The 22727-nt window shown below is 41.1% G+C and overlaps 1 protein-coding gene across 1 annotated transcript in view; it reads right to left on the bottom strand.

Moving 5' to 3' along the window:
• The window catches only part of DACH2 (dachshund family transcription factor 2), a gene marked incomplete at its 3' end in the record, with an annotated part of 212903 nt that overhangs the window by 14354 nt on the left and 175822 nt on the right, over positions 1 to 22727 (bottom strand). Inside the window, 2 exon segments of the mRNA XM_072429863.1 lie at positions 21541 to 21621; positions 21777 to 21912. Of these exon segments, the coding sequence (XP_072285964.1) occupies positions 21541 to 21621; positions 21777 to 21912 (217 nt within the window).

Raw genomic sequence — 22727 nt, 5'->3', positions numbered from 1 at the left:
TAATCAGAAAAGGAAGTCAGGGGAAACCTCCCCAGCACATAGGGCCTGGTATGTTAAAGCTCTCCAAGGCTGGAGAGGATACTTTCATCAGTGAAGCTGGGTGATCCAGCAAACCTGAAATGGATTTAGTACAGGATTCAAAACATTTGCTAGCAAAAAGCAAATGACTTTGCAGAAATCCATTCCAGGTTTGCTTGATCACCCAGCTTTACTGATGTAAGTGTATTCTCTCCAGCCTTGGAGAGCTTTAATATATCAGGACCATAGACAGTGATATAAATCAGGCGAGCGGAGAACTTTTTGGCTAAAACCAATAAAGCCAATTATAGTTTGGAAGGGGTGTGGCAGCTATTTCTCTCTGGCTATTTTTGGCTGGGTATATTATGTGTTCTGAAAAAAAAAAGAGGGAAACACATGAGGACATTTAGCACAAAGCTAAAACATTTTATGCTGACAAATATAAGTATGCTCCAAACCTGGTCACCTGACTTCCAATAAAGGTTTAGCCACAGTGAGCCAATCAGGACCTAAGCAGTCTAAAAACATCATCCCCTGAGGATCTTCAGATGAGACCACATAAGAAATGCCTAGGCATTAGTCACATGACACAAAGCACTTGGCCATTACTATTATTACACAGTATTTATATAGTGCCAACATAATATGCAGCGGTGTACAAGTCTATAGTCATGTCAGAAGCTGTCCCTCAAAGGAGCTCACAATCTAATGTCCCTACCATATATCAATGTAGTTTAAGGTCAATTTTGGGGGAAGCCAATTAACCTAACTGCATGTTTTTGAAATATGGGAGGAAACAGGAGTACATGCAGGAAATCCACGTGAGGAGAACATACAAACTCCATGCAGATAGTGTCCTGGCAGAGATTTGAACCTGGGACCCAGCACTGCAAATGCCAGAGTTCTAACCATGGAGCCACCATGCTGGCCATGTCACGTTTTTATTAGCCCTCCGATGAACATTTTCCTGTGCCATGTGGATTCATTCCTAACATCACTGTATAGGTAAAGACAGATTCAGAGGTAAAAAGAAGAAGAGGACGCAGCAGGACAAACCGGTTTGGTGTTAACGATTGACAATCCCACTTCGCAGTCAATGCGGCTTCCTTAATTTATTTCTGAGTGCGCGGGTCAGCGCGGGCTATGGACGAGTGGCTGATTAATTCTTCTTATGGGCTCTAAATCACAACCGTATTTACTTCCAAAATAAATTACAAAATTACTTAAGAGTAAAATTGTTGTATTTCATTAGCGGCGTTTATCATAAAACTCACTTCTATTAAAAGATTTTTATTGGGTCGGATTGGTTGATGGGAGATTGTAAAACCTTCACCCCCCCCAACATCCCTATTGAGAGTTTGGAGAAATTGGCTGTGGATGCGATTTATTAAAGCCGTGAAAGCGCCCATTTTATAGATGATTTTGGAAGAGGAAAGTTGATTATACAGAGATGGAGGTGGGGAGGTCACCCTGTGCCGTCTATGAGCTGGTGGGGATCTTACTCCATAATAAAATGACAACAAACATGGCTCTCTTGTGTCTATACAAAATTCTAAATGTGCCATCGCCCAATGTCCTTCCAAGGGGACCTGTCATCGGATATATTTGTTTATGGTGAGTTAGCATGCTGAGTATTGCGTCAGTGCAATACTTCCTTGCCCCTTGACGATGTCTTCATCTGCCATTTTTTCCATAACAATGTTGCCATTTCTGTTCAGGCATCATTCGGGGTCACCATCTACTTCTTCTTCCTACAAAATTACAATGTCTGGTCATTGCAGGAAAGGAGACTGAGATAGATGCTTCCTCCTGCTTGCAGCAGACTGATGACATCATGTCAGCCTAGGCACAGTTACTGGCACCCTGCTCCCCTAAATGATGACAAATCCATCAATTTGGGGGAAAAGATGTTTCTGTGAGTTAGAAGTGCTTCTCAGTCCTCTGACCCCTAAGAGGGGGGTAAAAATAAAGGGGATTCTTTTATATAAGGCCTGACCGGGGATTCCAGGGAGGAATGAGAAGAGACAATGGCAATGTTTCATCTCTATGATTCCTCCCTGGCAGAGAAGGCGATGTGTAGGAGACAGTGGGTGATGTGGAGGTGTCAGATCCCAATATTTATGAAGCCATATGGAGGAGCAGATGTCTCCGCACACACAATGGAGGAAACATTTCATTCCCTCTATAATCCTGTTGCTGCGTCAGCAGCTTTTCCCTTCTCTCTCCCTCCAACTTCCAGCGAGCAAAGCCGGCAACCAACATTAACGCTTCATTAATATTTATACAAACATTGCCCATTAAAGAGGGAAAATCATCGCAGAGAATTGCCATTGTTATATCGGGCTGAGATCAGACAGTATTTCAAACACATATCACCGATGTACAGGTGCTGGATATAAATATGCAGATCGGGGATTCTGATATCCAGAAACTTTTATATCTCTATCATGGTATAAGGGGAATACAGATGGCAGAAGAGCTAACAATCTATTAGGGTATAAGGAGGATACAGAAGGCAGAAGAGCTTACAATCTATTAGGGTTTAAGGAGGATACAGAAGGCAGAAGAGCTTACAATCTATTGGGGTATAAGTGGGGATACAGAAGAGCTTACAATCTGTTTGGGTATAAATGGGGATACAGAAAGTAGAAGAGCTTACAATCTAGCAGAGTTTGCGGAAGAATATAGAACACCATAGTGGTTGTCAGACAGGTTCTCTTTGGGCCATTGATGGGTACAAAGTGACTTAGCGCTGTCAGAGAAGTCTGTGGGATTAGAACACTTTGTCATTACAATATTCTGTATACTGAGCTGTGTACAGCAGGCCTTGCCTGAACCTCTCACATTGAATATAATGAAGTCTTTAGGACTCCAGGAAAATATCATATAAATGGCAAAAAAAACAGAAATCAGCCAGGGAAAATGCTGAATCTTTATTACTCAGAATCCCACAGAAGAGGACGATATAAATGTCCCGTGGAAAGAATTCTGTTCTGACACTTCTCAAAAAATTCCAAATATCGTCATCTGCTGAATCCATTTAATTTCAATCACTTATATTTAAATCTGCAGGTGTGAAGAAGATTTATATGAATCCAGTGTGAGTGGACGAGTTTGTTGATTCCCAGTGCTGGTAATTCCCTAAGCCCGGCTTTCTTCCCAGGACATTTCTATTTATTGACGTTGTTTCACATATTAGCATTTAATTTGTCTTAAAATAACCGGAGAAAAGACAAATAAGCAATTGATTCATCTTTCATTAATTGCTGTAATACTTAATAAATTCGTTCATTCTTGGGATGGGGGGGGGGGCAATGATGGTGGCATGTCCCACTGATTAATGTAAGGAAAAGAATGTAACATTTTTAAAAGTCATCAAACAACTAAATGAAACAAATTAGCCACACAACATTTTCTCCCTCTGCTCCAGTTTTCCTAGATTTTACCTTACTACAAGTCCTGATAAGATGCACCTGCGTCTGAAACCCATTGAATGCAAATTTACGGCTTTTTTGTGGACTTATTATCACATAAATCCACTAGCAGTTAGTTTTTTTTTTTTTTGTGACGAAACCCGGGATTGAAGTAGCAGTTTGTTACATTCAACTGGACCGGACATACAATGACCTGGATAGATGAGAACCTTCATAGACACCTATAAACCATGGCATTCTTGTCTGTAAATTATATATAATTCTAACATCCTAAGGCCTCCTAGGGGCCCTTCATTCTTTAGAGAATTGCCTTTATTTAGCTGCCAGATTTGGATCCAGCACACCATCAATACCTCTACATCCAAGACTTTAGAAGAGGAAGATTGCCCCCCGAATGGTTAAGATTTTGTGTATCTTTATTTCCTGAGAATATCAGCAACAAAGCAATGCGTTTCAGGGCTTTTAGGGGTCTCTCTTCATCAGGACTCGATATACTGATGAAACGGTTTTAAAAAAGTATAAGAAGGTGAATAGGAGTACAAGTGTCCGTAGGCTTTAGCATAGTGTCCTCATACAGGAAAATGACTGTATGGTCTCTTTATTATCCTGCAGACAATCAGGATTCTCCCCAGGCACTTTTAGCTGGGTGCACCACCTGGGACTTTTCAGCACCCACCCGGCTGTTTTTGGGTGGTTACCAAAGAGTTTGGTCACAATACAGGGGCTGCCACCCACCTAAAATTTCTTCCCACCCGGCTTAAAAAAATGTCTGGGTTGAGCACTGACAATTCAACCCCAAAATCCACCAGGTAATGGAGGGTCCAATCAGGACATCACATAGAGGCCTTAGATTCATCCTTTAAGTATCCTGTGTGGCTGGAATAAATTAGTCATCACTAATATCTAATGAATGCCACTGGTAATGATAACCACATACGTGTCAGCTGTGTGAAATGAGAATAAAATCTGTAAAGTGACATTTATATGTGATTTTCCTGCACACTGCTGTGGTAGATGATTTTTTTTGGCCCTAAAGCTATCATGACCTGTATTAAGCTACTAACTGCTATTCACTGCTACACATAGGGATCCATAGATTGTAGTATGTAAGTATAGTGCAGTGTGTAAACAATGCCTGCTGGAATCTAGTGCAATGAGCTACTAATAGTGATTAAATGGCACTTCGTGCTGCACTCTGCTCTTATTATTTCTGGTGAGTGAGTGCAGCAATTGCAATGATAGCTGTGGGCAGAATGTTCAAATGTGGCCCCGGAGGGTGACACCAACTTTCAGAGTCTGCAGCTCTGCAGATTCCATGTCACTGAACAAGAAGCCCAACTTCTCGCCTCTCAAAAACTTTTAAATAAATTATCCGTTAATACAAGAATCTACTTTCAGGATCTATATGGAAATGGGCTAATAATACAAGCTATATTGTGTTTGCATTGAGGAAGCTCATTGAACATGACTGGCCTGGTTGCACATCCCAATGTGGTAAAACAGAAGTCAATGGCCCTGATTTGTAATGCACCCTACTAAGCCTACCATGCATTGCCATGCTCTGTAATGTGCTACAGCAATGGGTGTGTTGCTCTAAAGCCAATTTATTCTGTAGGATTGGGTGGGAAAAGCTCAAACCGGTCATTTATCTTTATTTCCCTTCCAGATACAGAATATGAAACTTTTTAAGGGGAGGGAAATCCTGTTTTAGACAGTTGTCAGCAGAATAGGTGTCCCCAAATAAAGATGTCCTCTTTGGCTTTTTACATTTGTATTATTGACAGCGGTTACGGGAGGAAATGATGAATCTGCCCAGTGTTCTAACCTTCCATGGCTTTAAATACAATTTACATTTTATCATTTTACACAGTAAGCAAGGCTGATTCCAAATTTCAGTCTGTTGGATAACTCAGTAGAATCAAAAAATAATAATGATAATGTTCCTATTAATCGTTTTTACTTTTCCCATGTGGTAATGAAGTGCGCATATCGCTCTTGTGTTGGTACAGCAGCCGGTTCTATGTTTTTGTCAGATCATTTAGCACGTATCGCCCCATAACCCTGAACACAGGAATTAAACCCCCCCGGGGTAATTACCCCCAGCATTATAAGGACTCATTCCAGCACTTTATAAGGACGGCGGGGCTGTTAGAAGCTCCTCTGCTCAGACTTAATAAATACGACATCCCTGGCCGGCTGTTATGAACAATCCGTGATGAAAGTAATGGCGGCTGTAATGCCGTGTACAGATGTAAAATAACCTTTATAAAACAAAGTATATGGCGGTCAGGACGACGTTACGCCGCTTAATAAAACAAATGCCGCCATTGCTGGATGAATTTGGGATTCCAGTCAATCCTGCTCGGCAAGGCCGGAGAGGAGGTGAAACGGGCAGAATCCGTATATTTTTACCAATTTTCTCTGTGAGATCTAACAGGTACAAGATTCTGAGCGCGCGTCTGGGGAGCCATTATGGCCCCGGCAAGCTCATATATATCGCTGGTATTTTAGTGCTTTGAAAATTCAATCACTGAGGAAAATGTTTTGCTGTAAATATCTGCTGAGAGGGAGACAAAGCGGAGGCCGGGTGCAGCATCTGCTAAGAAGGACCAAGGTAAGGTGCATGGCTACTGAGTACAGGCAGAATTACCATTTATTGTTAGTTTGAGTGGGTTTTAATCATTATAAATTTGCAGCTTTCATCCTGTGATTCCTGGGGATCCTGCCATGGCGCTCTCACTTTCTTTTTATAAAGTTATAACGCTATGTTCCCTTTTCCCTATTGTGCTCACCCTAATACACAACCTATGTCTGGAGACTTCAAATGGTTATAATGCAGATTCCCCAAGCATGGTATAATGTTGTCACCATCAGGAAACCCAAGCAATGTCATGGGGTAATGCTGGTGTTCATATATACAAAACATGGCTGCAAAGAGGTCAAACTAACAATGAATGAAAAAAACTGTTCAATGCTGGACTCACAGCACGGCCTGTTCCCTGTCCCCCCGCAGATCATTTATCCTGCAGCATCCTCAGCCTCCCTTTAGCTGTGCAGAGCCTTTAGCATCCCCTGCACTTTCTCTGAGGCTTTGCACAGCTAAAAGGGATTTCAGGAAATGCAGATCAGCCAATGAGCAGAGTAGTTCCTGGTTCCAACCTTGTCCCGATACCGGCTGCTGGTCCTATTTATACCTCCCTGATTCTAAGCTCTGGTTGCTGGATCCTCAGCCTTGTTACTTGTGAGTTGCTCAGTAACACTCTGCCATTTCATGCCCTTTTAGGTTCCTGATCTGCACTTGTACCTGGACAACTCTTGTCTGCTGCCTGCCCCGTTTGTCAGTCCACCTGGACCATACTTCCTGATGTCATCCAACTGAGTACCTGATCTGCCCTGTCCCTATATCAGAGCCCTCTGTCCCACTCGCCCCTGGTAGGGAAAGCCTGGGGGCCGCGACCTGATGTTCTACCTGCAGTAAAGTAGTCCATTAGGGTTACCGGCCCATCATTCCTTGTGGGGTGCTCTGGTGAAGACCGGCAGACGCTTAGACTCCACATCCCAGGTAATACCGCGTCACCTACCAGCTTCTGCTCTAACATGGCCCAAATATAAGATGAAATTTCAGAATGGGGAAGGAAATGTTACATTATATCATAGAAGAAAATATAAATCCTTCATAAACAACCTGTGCACCTGCAGATGGAAGACTTGTGTGAATATAAGCAATGCACCAATTAGGGCACCCATGTATTCTGGTGCTAACCAATGAGATCCCTGACACTGGAACAGGTTTGGGTCTGTTTCCAGGTATTTTATCTGAAATAAAGATTAAAAGAAGGCAGGAAATACAGATTAGATATCCATAGAAAGATGGGAGAATGAGGGAGACAGATAGATGTTGCAGCCCTGGTGCTCATATATAAAGTGTTCATATACGGTGCAGGAGCCTCGGTTACCCTACACTGATATAAAAATGATGTGCTGAAATAAATGTCATCGTGCTTTATAGATCAGCGGACCGCCGTGCTGGGAACAATCAGCATGCAATGATGGGGATCATTGTCAGGCTGCACAGAACTTTTTCTAGGTGAATTACTTCTTCTCTAAATGGTCCCATTAAGGTCCAGAATCTGTTGTGTGATTGTTTTCCGGCAATAGAATATGTCCTCGTTTCTGCAGGCCGAAGTGCCACATTCTGATGTCCTCGTTGGCCGCCAACGCCACTCCATGAAATGACTTTTTCGAACAATAGGCAGCGAAGGAAGAGGAGACGCCGCTCGATCTAATAGGACATATTGGATTGCAAGTTCAGCAATAAACAAACACAATAATATTTTATAGATATTCCGGCAGGGGATGAATCTGATGCTGATTGGTGGAAAGAACAATTACCTATCAATAATAAATAATAGAGACGTGGATATAATTATACTAACATTAAAGTTTCCACACCTTTATTAAAGGGATGAGCGTCGATCTCCCCAAAAATAGGGTTTGTGGTGAGCTTTGAGTATTCTCACAAGGAAGTTCACAAGTGGCAATTCCTAAAAAGTTTGTCAAGGTAATAAAGAGATCCCAGCTGGATGAATCTCTCACCAAAAGCTTTCTCACCAACTTTTATTATATCAAAATATATACAAAATAATAACATATCTTTAAACAGGCGGATCATTTTATCAATTCAAGGTAAATATCTAAAGATTAGGAGTCACCAGACAAACCCCCTTCAGGTTCTGACTAAAAAAAGGCTAACAACTCAACCTAAAAAATAAAGTCAATAAACTGATAATGATATTTAATGATTCATATTGTTATAATGAAATCGAGCAATGTCTTCTTAATATCTGAATCATGGTGAATATATTCACCAATTTTCATTTTTTTCCAGTAGAGTTTGAATGACATTAATTCCTAAACAAAACTTCTGATAATGTTTCCTGACAGAGCACCGACATATGCTGGAGCGCAGCCCTTTCTGGCCGTTACAGCAGTAAAACCCCCATCCTACAAAGTGCTCCGAAGTTATCTCAAACTCTGTGTAATTGACGACATAGAAATTGCTTGGCTGTCTCGCTTGATGTCTGGAATTTTGCCTTTTAAAAAGTTTAATCAGCCTTTGAAATCATAGGGGGAAACCACATGTTTATTAAAACCCCGCAGGCCGCTATCAGCGCTGGCTCCAGCCCTCAGTAAAACATCCCGACCTGCTTTTCTGACAATCAGAATATTTCCCCCCCACCAAAGTAATCAAGGACCTGGTATTGTCAGTGACAGAACTTTACCATGTTTCCCAAATTTGCTGAGAAAAATCCGAAATGCCAACAAGGGCAGTAGAGGGGTTTCAAAAATATCCTAATGGGCAAATATAACAATTACAGGCTCCAGATACAGAATCATTTTTATTCCTACTGCAAAAAAACTTATTCATTTAGGACATCACTTGGAAGTCTCTTCCAGTGTTCTACCCAGCGCTTTTTAACTGGGCGCACCACCTGGCACTTTTCAGTAACCACCCTGATGCTTTGGGGTGGCTACTCTGGAGTTGAATTTGGATTTCTTCCTGCCCTGCTGCTTATAATCCTGTTTTTTGGTTTGAAATTATGGTTTGATTTTAGTTTAAGCAGTGACACAGTTCCCCCACCTAGTAGTACTTGGCAGATAGTCCAGCCATCAGTCAGATCCAAGTTGACAATGGAGAATGTAAATCCCCTTCTCTCCCCCAATAGGAAAAAGACAACACTGCAGCTCCGCCCATTGCCCCTCCCCAGAGGACTCTCATCTGCTACAGAACCTTGTTGGACCTATTCCACTGACACACTCACATTCTTAACATATTTAGGGGGGTTTCAACAGCCAATCATGTGCGGTGATGGACCCCACATGTGCTGAGTGAGCCCCAACCCAGCTATTCCCACTCATGAACAGGATTCAATGACTACTATTCCTTCTGTGCTTTATTTATCACTCAGTTATGAAGCTGATTAAATTGCACTTAGTTACACTTGTCTGCAAATGTAAAACCAAAAAAAAAAAAATAATATTAATAAGAACAAAATTGTTCAACAATGTTTTAAAAATGCATATTAAAATATCGCAGACGAAGCAGTGCGATCATCTAGGATATCGTAAAGTTTCACGGCGGCAGTAATAAGACAATGAAATCAAACAGTCTCAGTGATGTCCTTGGACGGCGCCATTAAACAGGCCGGCGATGAGAAGCGTGATGGCCGAGAGCGTTACACATTAGTTCTGCCTTAAGTAGGTTGACGTTAACGGCCAAATGTGCGCGGCGGTCGATGTGAACATTAAAGCCACCTTTTTTGACTCCGTTTTACAGAAAACTTAATGACCAGAACAAACTATTGAAGAAAAAAAAAAGGTAATTATTTCAGCAGATGAAAGCAAATACTAAATTAACAATTCCTTTTAACAGGGAGATGAAAGTTCTTTTGTTTCGGAATAACAAGATTATTTACTGAGCTGGTGGGGAAATAAAAACACAGTGAAGGAAGTTGATGTAGGAGATGTAAAATGAATTGCGAGCAACAGAGAAATGCAACAACCTAGAACACCTTGAGGGTCCATTGGGCCTTTGATTAGGAGGCCAATAAACCTACTAGTATGTTTTTGAGATGTAAAAGGAAACCAGAGTGCCTTGAGGAAATTTTACCCATACATGGGAAGTAAATACAAACTACATGCAGGTATTGTGTGCATGTGTGTATTTATATATATTAAAAAAAGCCCAAATGATCGGTGAATTACAATGTCTCACAACCCCCTTCTTCAGGATGCGAATAAAGTGGGCCTGATTTTTTAAAGCTCTCCAACGCTGGATAAGATAGATTTTCATCAGTGAAGCTGGGTGATCCAGCAAACCTGGAATGGATCTGGTCCAGGATTCAAAACATATGCTAACAAAAAGCAAATGTCTGAGAAGAAATCCATTGCAGGTTTGCTGGATGACCCAGGTTCACTGATAAAAGTGTATCCTCTCCAGCCTTGGAGAGCTTTAATAAATCAGGACCATAGTAGAAATTGAAGGGGATAGTACCAATCGACTTGGGAAAAATCATTACAGATTAAAGCAATTGGATGCTAATGAGCTACAACTTTATGCAAAGTAAAAATAGCAAAAGGTTTATGAAAGCATTTCTAAATGGTGCTTTAACTTCTATCCATGAAAAAAACACATGCTTTTTTATTTTTTTTCAAACTGATCTCAGCAATTTTGGTGACACAGGCCAGGGGCTTTGCAATTATCCTAACAAATTAGTAGAAATAAAATACAATGCAAGTTGAAAGAATTAGTGATATTTTTCAATATTTGCATGGAAATTTGTTATTACAAACTGACTTAAATGAATTTAAATTTTGCCATTCATCCTTATGTAAGGGTAAATGCTCCTTTTAAGGGATTATTCCCACACTCCTCCAGGAGCCGGCCCCGTCTCCGCTCTCTGGTGCTCCTGGGATGTGGCCAGTGCTTGCCATTCCCCCCTATGATGCTGATTGGAAAGTGTTGACCAATTGATTAGCAAAGTGGACAGATTTCACTGAGAGGTGGAGGTTTATTTGTGAGTGACAGGTCAACATAATGAATATGTCTGTAAGTCTGATCAAACCTGATCATTTTTTTCTAAATACATTCATTCAAATAAATACATACACAACTTTTAGCAAGTTCTATAGATTGCTTTAAGAAGGAACTGGATGATTTCTAGAAGCACAGAATATAATTTAGGATTAAAGTTTAAATGAAATGACAACAGAGACCAGGGATGATCCAGGGAACATCGGATTGGCTCAAGGCATCAGGAAGGAATTATTTTCTCTGTTGGAGTAAATTAATGTAACAATAATAATAGTTTAAATTTGTTTCGCCTTCCTCTGGATTAATTGAGCATAAATGGTTCTCTCTGGAATAGGCAGGTATCCAACATGTTTAATTGTAATTTATAAATATAAAGATAATATTATAAAGATTTGTTGCACCTTGATTACCGCAAAGCCATGGTTCAAATAAAAGCCACTGAGAACTAACCAGAGGTCAATTTCTACATTGACCTTGCTTTATTCACGACAGGTTCACTTTTTGTGTCTGTAGTCCATGTAGAACAGTGGATAAAAACAATTGATTGTACTTTTTTTAAATAAACAATTCAGTGCTCCTTTTTCTTTTTTTTTTTTGACTTTTGAGCAGCAACTAAACTGGAACCTGAAGTGCTTTGGATAACAAGGGAGCAACAGAGACGTCGTACAACAGAAGAAGCAAAATATATAAAAAGAAAAACTAAATTGCTTTTATGTGCTTTGATCCAACAGGGGGAGAAAAAAAATCACACAGGACTGAGAAAGTGATTGTACCGGTGATTCTTGCTGCCTCCAACGGGGGTCCCTGCGGGTTTTATATGGAGTCCGGCGTCACGTCAACCTTAGAAGAACAAGGGATCCTCAGATGTTCACTCGAAGAAATGGCAATGCGAGCGCGTTCAAGAGAAACGGAGAAAAAGACAAAGCGGAATATTCGGGGTCGGTTATTGAGAAATCACCGAGACTCGCCATAATTTGATGTGATTAGTGAGTAATCATCGTGCTGGAAGATATAAATAAATAACCAGCCAGGCAAGATTAATAAACTATTTTTTTTTAATGAGAATGAGAGTCTATGAGGCCAGACTGTTTGGGTAACGAATGCATTAAGGAAACAAATTCGCAATGATGTGACTGTATTATGCAAAACAAATTGCTTTCAATAATTCATTAAGTTCAAAGCATATTTTCGGCATGAGCAATCGACGCCGGGTGAATCTCGTTCAATAAACAGTCTCTGGTGAACAAGAACTCAAAAAAAGAGCGCTTGTGGAAAAAAGGGCCGATGACCGCACGTTGTGGTTAGAAGGACGGAGGGAAATTAGGACAAGGGAACCCATCATGGATTTCTAGGCACAGAACGTTTATCCTAAAATGTGATCTAACAAAAGTTTAAAACATGAGTCAGCTGTGCAAAAAGAAGACCTAGCTGTCCCAACACAATTGTTTCATTGGCTGAAAATTATTTGACATCTGAGCCAATCTCAGCTGTGCCCAAAATGGTGACGCTCCGGGTTTGCACCATCAGTCGCCGGTGCAGGTGTCAGGTTGGGTCAATGCCTGCAATACATGGAGCAATAAAGTTTATAATCTCTGAGCATTACAGGGACCACCGGGCCACAAACACAAAGTGCTTAGCCATAGAGATCGGTCTGGGGAGATGACCTCGGCGATGGCTGCGTGGTATTTAATGATGCCTCAGGATAGGTTTAATGAAGGTGACAACCGCTGACTATGCTTGTGTCAACACAGTCTCCATTGGTCCATGTAGCAGGGTGACAGTGCAGGAACACATTCACAGACAGTGACAAAGCGTTGTCACCCTATACCAGGATGTCCCTGAACAAGGTTCCTCATGGCAGGATCATCAGAGATTATGTTCTATATCCTCTAGAAGAAAGAGTATTCCCTGATCACTGCAATGCATTGATGACATTGAGATCTCCCATTTTCTAGGACATTCCCAGCACCCGACAGGTTAAACCGACCTCAGATCCGCCGTGTCTCTGCTTATTGAGTACAGCAAGATTGTTGTTCAGGGCGGAAAGCGAAACATTGAAACGAGGGGAAAATATATTGCAGTCTTTTAAGGGAAAAAAATGCTGCGTCATGAAAAAACTTGAGGCGGCAGTTTTGTGAGCGCTGCGCTTTCAATATTACGCTGTCAGTCTTCATTCACCGGCTGACAGAGCTGTCATTCACACGGCAATCCGGTTTTCACAAAAAGCAAAGCGCTATCACAACAATAATACTGCTGGCACTGCAATATCTCCCGATAAATAATAAAGCACAAGGTCCCCGAGTCTTTCAAGACAAACAGGTGAGAGCGATCGCTGCACGGTCCAGACTGGAACAATCTGCCTCTGCTAATAAAGGGAAATTCAGCAAGTGAGCAATTCTGAACCAGAACACTGACCCTGAAATCATTTTATTAGGGGAGTCCTCCAGCAGTGCAGAGTATTTCAGGAGAGGAGAGTATATTTGGTTTCATATTATCTGTCTTTTGTTTATGTAAAGCTGTCATAAACATCAGGCTGCACAATGTGACTCCTCTCCTTGGACACCATGGAACTGATTTCTTACAGAAAACATTGCGAATATTTTCTAAATAGTTTATTACTTAAAAAGAGTTCACAGCTAAGCGCACTTTGTCCATCCAGAGGACAGACCAATGAGAGGACACGGACACTGTCCCTGAGGTTTAAATCTCATACAAAATATTTCGGATTTGTTTGGACAACATTCCAGTTACAATATCTGATCCACTTTATATAATAAAGAATGAATTGTGATTTGCAGACCATCAGCCTATATGAGGACAATTTATTCCATGGCCATTATTATGGATTGCCCCCCTGCTCTTCCGGGAAGGGGTCTGGGAACTCCAAGTGATCAGTAGGGTGAAGGTCGGAGTTGTGTGCATGGACTACCTAAAAGTTGGGATGAATATATAATTGTTTATGAGGAAGGATTGAAGAAAGAAATAAAGAAAGATGAGACTCTCAGTAGTCTGGACAATATATGGCTCACATTAGAGGGGCGTCACATTATTAAGCCCCCACAGATGAATCTCTCTCTGGGATGAGGGCACAGATGAAGTGTTGGATCGTTATTAAACAGGAAAGTTTCAGCAAATACTTTCCCGCTAATTATTTTCCTCCTGTTCACACGCACCGCCACATTCAAACTGTCACAGCAAACGAAGTGTGTCAAAGTTTTCCGAATCAACTCTTAACAGATGTCAAACTTGTAAAAAGGACAAATCAAAAGCTCTGTGTCACGGGAAAAAAAAATCCCAGGCTTCAAACGCAAACTTCCGCTAGCTCTTTGCGCACATCAATAAGTGCGACTGTTTAAGAACTGGCTGCGAGATGCAAGAGGGCCTCTCACTGCCCATATGCGACGTTCTTTCAATGAATCGCGCGCGGTCTTTAAACGAAAAAGGTACCCAGTCTTTTCAAATTATTTTTGGTATAATTGTTTGCTCGGCAAACATCATTATTTATCGGTGTTGAAAACAAGCCAACTGCTCGTAGTTGAAATGCGCAACTCTTGGCATGCAACAGAGAAAATTGTTAATCTCGCTCTGTAATTTTGTGGGGGTTTTTTTTTTTTCAAAAATAAAATGTTTTGCATCTATTTTGCAGGTTTTGTTACAAGTTCTTATCTCAAAGCTGAGCAATGTTTTGCCTGCTCGTATCTGAAATCAGCGGAGGCCACTTTATAATCGCTTTTCTTCAGCTCGTTCAGGAACTTTTGAAAAGGAAAAACACAGATTACAACCAGATGCCGCTACCTTTTTTGTTTCCTGTTTATACCCCAGCAAGAGTGGCCCCCAGGGACCCAGGAACAGGGAGGGTCAAAGCTGCGGGAAAACACAAGGTTACCTTGTTATAGGCTATACCTGTCAGGAAAGCCTTGGTGTGATTGTAATTCTTTTGAATTGTATAATGGAAGGCAGACGATTGGTGAGGAGTTGCTGGAAGTCTGTTGGGTTTGGCACTAAGCTGTGATTACATTTATTGCTAAAGTAACTTCAGATCCATTGATATACTTAATAAGGACACTAAGAGCCAATATAATGCTATAAATATATATATATATCATCTAGAGCTCTGTCCACTAAACAGTGTGCTAAAATCTGCAGCAATTAACCAATTAGAAAACATAAAAGCTTCTTCCACCTCTGTCCAGAATAATGTCACAACATGAATTTTAACATACTTTGCAGTCCAGAGCCATCGGCCCCATGCAGAATAGCCACGTTCCCCCCCGAATAGCCACGTTCCCCCCACCACTCAGCTATGTAAAAGTCTCTACTTGGAGAAGACAGGGGCATAAAACACAACAAAAAAGGCAGAACAAGTATTTTGTTGGGATTTGTGGTGTGTTACATTATGTGATGTTTATTGAACTTATCCTAAATCCGAATTTACTTTTATAGGCTAAATGGTTTCCAAGGACTTTAAACTTTATTATAAAAGTAGCAATATGTAACACCAAACTGACAATGCAACTCAAAACTGGAAGCGGCAGCTTTGCGCACAGTGGCTTCCATGTTTCCTGCGGTTGCTGTAAGACTGCAGATCGAGGCAGCAAACAGGCTTTTTATCATAAAGTGCCTGCAAGCCGCCTACAATTACCCTCTTTGCATTCACATTTATCTTTCTGTCCAGGTATTCCTTGGCGGACAAACCAGGAAAAGTCATTAGCGGTTTATTTTTAAAAAGTCATATTACTGCCCTGGAAAACCGAATTAGATAATGGATTGCAGTTGTCTTAAAATTACTTTCTAAGTTGCTTTAATTAGTTTTGCATCCCGTACCGTAAAAATTAGAATTCACGGCGCTTAATGCACCATTTTTTTTCTTTAAACTCCATCTGTCCACCTTTTAGAACACTGTAATTGTAAGAGGGGGGGAGAAAAAAGTAAATACAAAAAATGTAATTGATGTCCCTGAAGGTAAGATTTCCCCGGCCGCTCAGCTCCCCGTTGCTGTCTCAGGTGTTCAGCACCTGTTTTATCTTGTTTTCCTTAAACAACTTAATTCTAGTTGGCAATGATTAATTCAAAGGGTGAACGAGAATCTGCACAGCGACGGAGAAAATCGGAGCATGTGAAAAACGGATAATGTGTTAATTTTTCACAGTAGGAAATTCAGAGCGCGCAAATCCGCCAGCATCCTCTGCACCTGCAGCCCACCGCGCTTTGCAAAAATAAAAAGCTTGGATGTTTCCGCGGAAAGATGATGTTCATGTGCAGGGTTTCTGTTGTCTCTTCATTAAAGTGGATTTACAGAAAAAAAGAAGTGCTCTCCACCTCTCCTTTCTTGGACTGGCAGGGGGTGGGATAAGCTATTGGAGCAATACAGATGAACATTCCTAAGTGTTTGTCCTTCAGCCACACATGGAAGGGATATTGTATAGGGGGATTCTGAGCCCAGAGTGCAACCAGTGAGGTCAACCTGCACTGCTCATCACTGGTTGGCTCTGTAGTGTTTGGCAAAAGTCATAAAACTGGGGGACATCCATAATGATCAGCTTCTGGGGAACAAAGGTATGGATTTCCATTTCCTCTAGAAAAAAATCCTTAGAGGTGTTGGCCATCTGACTATAAGTTAGCATGAAGGGCAGCACTCCAACCCCCACCCCACTCCAATGTCATTAATTTGTTTTAAAGCAGCGATGGGTCCTGAAAAAATAAAACAAGGAATTAATAAATTTATGAATACGCTGATAGATAAATAAATACAACTAGTGCAAAGACCTGAAATTAGAATTGGAAGGGGGGCAGCAAATGAGGCCAGTCAGGTGTTTTGCATTCACATGTGCTGGCCGAAGAAGGGAGCAGAAAGTGGACACCTAGTTATATTGCTTAAATGAAGAAGGAAGAAGTCAGTCACTAGTCCGCTGTCTGGTCTGTTCCATGTTTACATAAATACAATACATATATTTGTAAACGTAAAACAACCCCGGTATGTACAAACAAAATGGGAGGCCAAAAAGTCCTCAATGTAGGTGAGGCTGAAAGTCATTTTGTGGCAGATTGTACAGGTAAAATGTTAAAAATGTATAATGTATCAAATATATAAAATATGGATTTACACAATAACACATCATCAAGACATAATCAGTGCTTCCAGGTTTTGTGCATTCAATATTCTCATTTTGCTCGATAGATTTCCCACTTCTTCAGGGGAATATCGCTTAACAGGAATTCTCTGAACTAATAGAATAGAAAGAGGTCACAAGGACATGAAGTTAAAAAATATCATATAAAGGTGTTACATGTTTCATTTTCTGATTGCATTTGGGGAACTCAGCTATCCCAAAGCAAACCTAGTATGTATTTAAATCGTGTTTTTTATAAATTTGTGTTCAACTTCTAAATCAGCCCAGGCAAGTTTGCTGGTTTTTGCCATTGGGGGCTGTAGACTATGTACTGCTCCCCAACACTGCTGGATCCCCGGCAATGCCAAGTACAAGGAAAGTGACAGCAGAGCCTGGCAGCACTAAGAATTATTATTATTATCATTATTAATAAACAGGATTTATATAGTGCAAACATATTACACAGCGCTGTACATTAAATAGGAGTTGCAAATGACAGACAAAGACATACAGTGACACAAGAGGACCCTGCCCTGAAGAGCTTACAATCTAGGAGGAGGGGGAATTAATACACAATAGGAGGGGAGATATCTAGCAGTGGGAAGTAGTCTCTGTTTCAAAAGACAGAAGAAGCCAGGTAGGCAAGTTTGCAAAAATGGGTTTTGAGTGCTCGTTTAAATTAGCAGAATGTAGAAGCAAGCTGAATAGGACAAGGAAGACCATTCCACAGAAGTCTTGGAGCTGTGCGTGTGATGAGGTTATGAGTGAGGAAGTCATTAGTAGGTCATTGGAGGAGCGGAGAGAGCGGCTGGGGGAGTAATTTTTTACCAGATCAGAAATGTAAGTGGGACAAGAACTGTGTAGGGACTCTAGCCTCTACACCCTCCTACCCTACTGGCCACCACTGGTGCCAAATAAAGACCTAAGAGGAAATGTTCCTTCAAACCATTGCACTGCTGTACCCATATGGTATTCACATTTCTCAGTGTTTACTTCCATATTTTCCGCCCTCCCACTGATGCTCCCCTTTGGTTTAATGCTTGCAGGTTGCGTTACCACTGTCAGTCCCAGTGAGAAGAGGATGGGGATGTAGTCACTGCCAGGCTGTCCCACTCATGCTGGGAGATGGACATGAGGACTGCTGCATGCGGAGGGTCCAGCATCCCAGCCTGAAGAAATAGGAATGGGAAGAGGAATCCTGTTGAGGAGATTTCCCTTCACTTCCTGTCCTGGAGACACTAGCAGAAGTGAGCAGAAATGTCTCTAATTTTTGGGTCACCAGACCAGCTGATTCCATTGGTAGATTTCATCTCACTTCCTATTTTATTGTCCAAAGTAAGAATTTCTGGTGACAACAGCCACAAGGACAAACCTAGTAGATGAATTTCCCCAGCAGGGACACAAATGGATACAGACGTCTGACAGGGATTCTTTGCCCCAAATTTGGTTATGTCTCTCTTCCATCCATGACGGGGTTAAGGTACAGCTCACCCTTCACGTTAGCCGCCCGTCCTTTGGCGGAATCTTTACATGCTAACCGCAAACTCCTCGTCTCCCAAACATGCTTTCAATGAAGTCTTAAATTTGTAAGTAACGGCGATGCCGGCGATTTATGATGTGCATCGCTATAAATCATTTTTAAAATCATGATGATATTACTGAAAGCAGATGTGGAGACATATGTTTACCACAGCGGCATAAAGCGCGCACTTGTCAGCTTTAATAAATGGTGATGCCCAACTTCACATGCAGCTTTAGGATTTTTTTTCCTAGTTTTGAAAAACTTTTGAAGAGGAAAGGGGGGGGGATGGGTGCATTTACTACAGTGATTGTATAATTTATGGATGGATCTGGCTGGATGAGAGCCGTTCCTGTAATGAGTTCAGTATTGGCAACAAGACGATTAAGTCACGGTGGCCTTACTTCTGCAGAATAACATGCCACAGTAGCCAGGGCCCCAAGGCCAAGGGCCCAATTACATTCGCAGCCTGATCTTATTCTTGCAAACAACTGCTTGGCTGCACTACTACACTCGTGTGCTAAATAAAGGGAAGCCTTGGAGGAATATATGGGCTCAATATGAAAATGCTACTCTTTGGGCATGTGAGTGAGGAGGTAGCTGCCCCAACCTTTTGCAACATGCTGACGAGATAGCCTGATTTCAGAATCATCAAGCTTTACCCGCCTATCACTAAGGTTGGAGTTCTTTATTTACAGATGGTGACGATGATAAAGTTAATAGCCCTTTGTATTAATTACTCAAAGTTTATAAAAGCCGCAATAGGTGAACTCATTTCAAAAGCTGTAATCTTGGTGAAGCACTTCCTGTTCTAGGGTGACAACGTCTTCTTCCAGTCACCCAATTGCTTCCCTGCATTGTCACCCTGTTACATGTGCTTCCTGTAAAGACTACCGTCAGCCATGCTTGAGGCTCATTGTGCAATGCATATATTACCATGATGATGTACAGCCGACACCAAATATTCTACAGGAAAGTGATAAGTTATTAAAAACACTTTATGCAACGCAATGTTAGGGTTTACATTTGCTCGAAGTATCTCTATATAATTGCAGAAAGATTAAGGTGATCTGGGTGCATGTACACAATATATACAATATGCACACACACATACAACATATATGTACATAGTGAGCCCGATTTTTTTAAAGCTCTCCAAGGCTGGAGAGGATACACTTCCATCGGTGAAGCTGGGTGATCCAGCAAACCTGGAGTGGATTTCTTCAGTCATTTGCTATTTGCTAGCAAATGTTTTGAATCCTGCACCAGATCCATTCCAGGTTTCCTGGATCACCCAGGTTCACTAATGGAAGTGTATCCTCTTCAGCTTTGGGGAACTTTAATAAATCAGTTCCATTATGTACTGACAGATATATGGTGGCCGTTCCTACTGGGAATGTGTGTTGCCTGGCTATCATGTCCAACCTCTGGCTTTGGTACTTTTAGAATGCCTGTATGCAGATCAGAAAGTCAGGGCAGTCAGTTATCTGTATCTAATCTGGAATTCGGCGGCATGACACGTACAGAATGTAGCTCTCATCTCCAAAACTGCTGACGCGTCTGTATCATGTAAAGATCGCCGTTTACCCAGCAGAGGCCGACCGCACGCCTAACCTCACTGAGAGCGAGTCAATACTGCTGTGTGCGCCGCATAATAATGTCCTCCATCAGCAGCATTGCATCTTCACCTTGAGCGGTACACAGACTGCACCGATCTGAGCTCAGGGGGCTGAGAGCAAAGCTGCAGGACCACAACACCTAAACATGGTGCGTAAAAATACTAAACATCTCATAATGTTCAGAAACAAAGGAATCGGATTTATGGCCTTCTGAGTCATTTTAATTCACTCTTTGAAATGACATCTTCATCCTAAAAATTTTCATGACAACATCTTCCTGTATAGACAGCGATGAGTCAGACGGTTCACAATTTGGACAAATCAGCCAAAGACGACTTACACAATTTGTTTATGGTCTTTCTGATTATGTGCAATCTGCAGAGAATCCCACAGTTATGGTTCACAACTGAGGGTGAATGTGGAGAATCTGATGAAGACTATTTATTTTTTTACAAAATTTTGTTCAAAATTGTCCAATATGCCGACATTAATGTCACATGATCATACATCCTTACAAACAAAGGGTTTGGGGTGTTGTTGGGGCTTCAGCTTATGAATTTAATGGCCTAAAAACAAAAAGGAAAGTACACTCTTTTGCTGACAGGGTTTGTTTAATTGTCTAATTAAAGGGTTAAAAAAAGGAAAAAGAGATACTTGAAAGGAGTCTCCCGATCTATAAATCTATCATGAGACAGTAAAAACAAATTCTTCCAAAGTAATGCATCTATGTTGGGTAATACCTTAGGCTGGCATCGATGATGATGACGCACATTAGATGCATTAATATGTGTTGGGGAAATGTGTGCATTGCATATATATAATAAATACAAAATCTGATTGTTGTAATAGTAACAAAATAAAGTTTAAAAGAAGAGTTTGCCCTGCAGAGCACAGATCTGAGCGTCCTGCATTGCTTGTCATGCACATCCAAATCTGTGCAGCAACATTTTGTATGCTTGGCATCACAGTGCTCATACATGGATCAAAGTATTAGAATAGGATTACAGCTGGTGGGAATCGGACGTTATCGGTCCCATTGGTGCTGGGTAATACAATGGAAGGATATCATCACTCTCCATCCATTGTGCAATGTGTTGGTGGATTGTCATGCCAATATCTGGCACTGCAGAGACCCATACCAGGATGTGCAGATACACCCCAGATATCATAGCTTGTCATGTATGGCCCCACTGATAAATCACAGCAATCACAGGTATATGTGGATAAGGTAACAGGCCTTGCTTACCTTTCTCTTTAGACATTTTCTTTATACTGCCTCCTGTGTCCTGCTCAATGAGGTCTCCTTCCCTGGAGCTGGGCAGCATTGCTGGGGCGAAAGATAGGATCAGTAAGAAATTACAAAATATTACAGATTTCAAATATAACTTAATCAGAATTTTATTTCAATCATATTATACAATAATTTCCAAACTCTACTCCCAGTTACAACAACTTGTATGTAAGAATATTAGGGATACTCACTGACACGGTCTGCGATGTTGTCTAATTGTGAGGGTGAGCTGGATACACTACTGCTTTGATGGGACGATGCATGACTTCCAGGTCGCTGGGGGTCCTCTATGGAGGGAGCAGGGGAGGGGCTATCCTGGATCCGTTCCTAGGGGGCGGGAAATATGGCTGAAGGTCAGCAATACGCAATATATACAAATGCAGCATTGGTCATAACAATACGAGAACCCTACTGATATATCTATCTTCTATCATATAGTAGTGGAAGGATGATAGGAAATGTATCCAGGAGATAGACTGATGAAATATAGGTGGAGTATATTTGTTAAGCTGTAAATCAAACATTTACTAATGGTGAACTAATCACTGTCATTTAGAAAGCATGCACCTGGAAGATTCAAAGAATGTTTGGTGAGGAATGCAGGAATTGCTGCTTCATAAGTATACCCCAATGATACAATAATGTCTATTCACCTAGGGTAATGAAAGCAGTCACAAATTTGTGTATTCTCATTATAGTGAATAGTTGGTTCTATGATGTGTCTACAAGAAAAACACAAAATGGAGCTGATCTAGGTAAAGCTAAAGTAACATTTGGTGCAAATACTGTTTTATGAAAAAGATATGAAATAGTTCAATATTAATTGATTGTCATGTGTAGTGAAACTACAATTTCACAGCCATCCCATCTCATCTCATCTCTTCCTCTATGGTGACTTAGTAAAGTGAGTAGTAAACTAGAAAAGTTTTTATTGTCATTTGTGTCCCCATTTTGGATTTTCCTCTTTATTTCTGGAAACCTAGGGTGGGACTAAGACAAATTTCAAAAGCTGATGGGGCTTCTTACCCATCTCAATCTATACTACATGGCCAAAAGAAGATCCAGGAATCAATAGACTGAGCTTAGGTGCAACCAGTGAAGTGTCTGGTTATTGCTGCATCATACAAAGACATTGTAGACAA

The sequence above is a fragment of the Pyxicephalus adspersus genome, chromosome Z (genome assembly GCF_032062135.1).
Source record: "Pyxicephalus adspersus chromosome Z, UCB_Pads_2.0, whole genome shotgun sequence".
NCBI lineage: Eukaryota > Metazoa > Chordata > Amphibia > Anura > Pyxicephalidae > Pyxicephalus > Pyxicephalus adspersus.
Note: the sequence above shows the minus strand (reverse complement) of the source record. Positions and strands in the feature narration are given on the sequence as shown.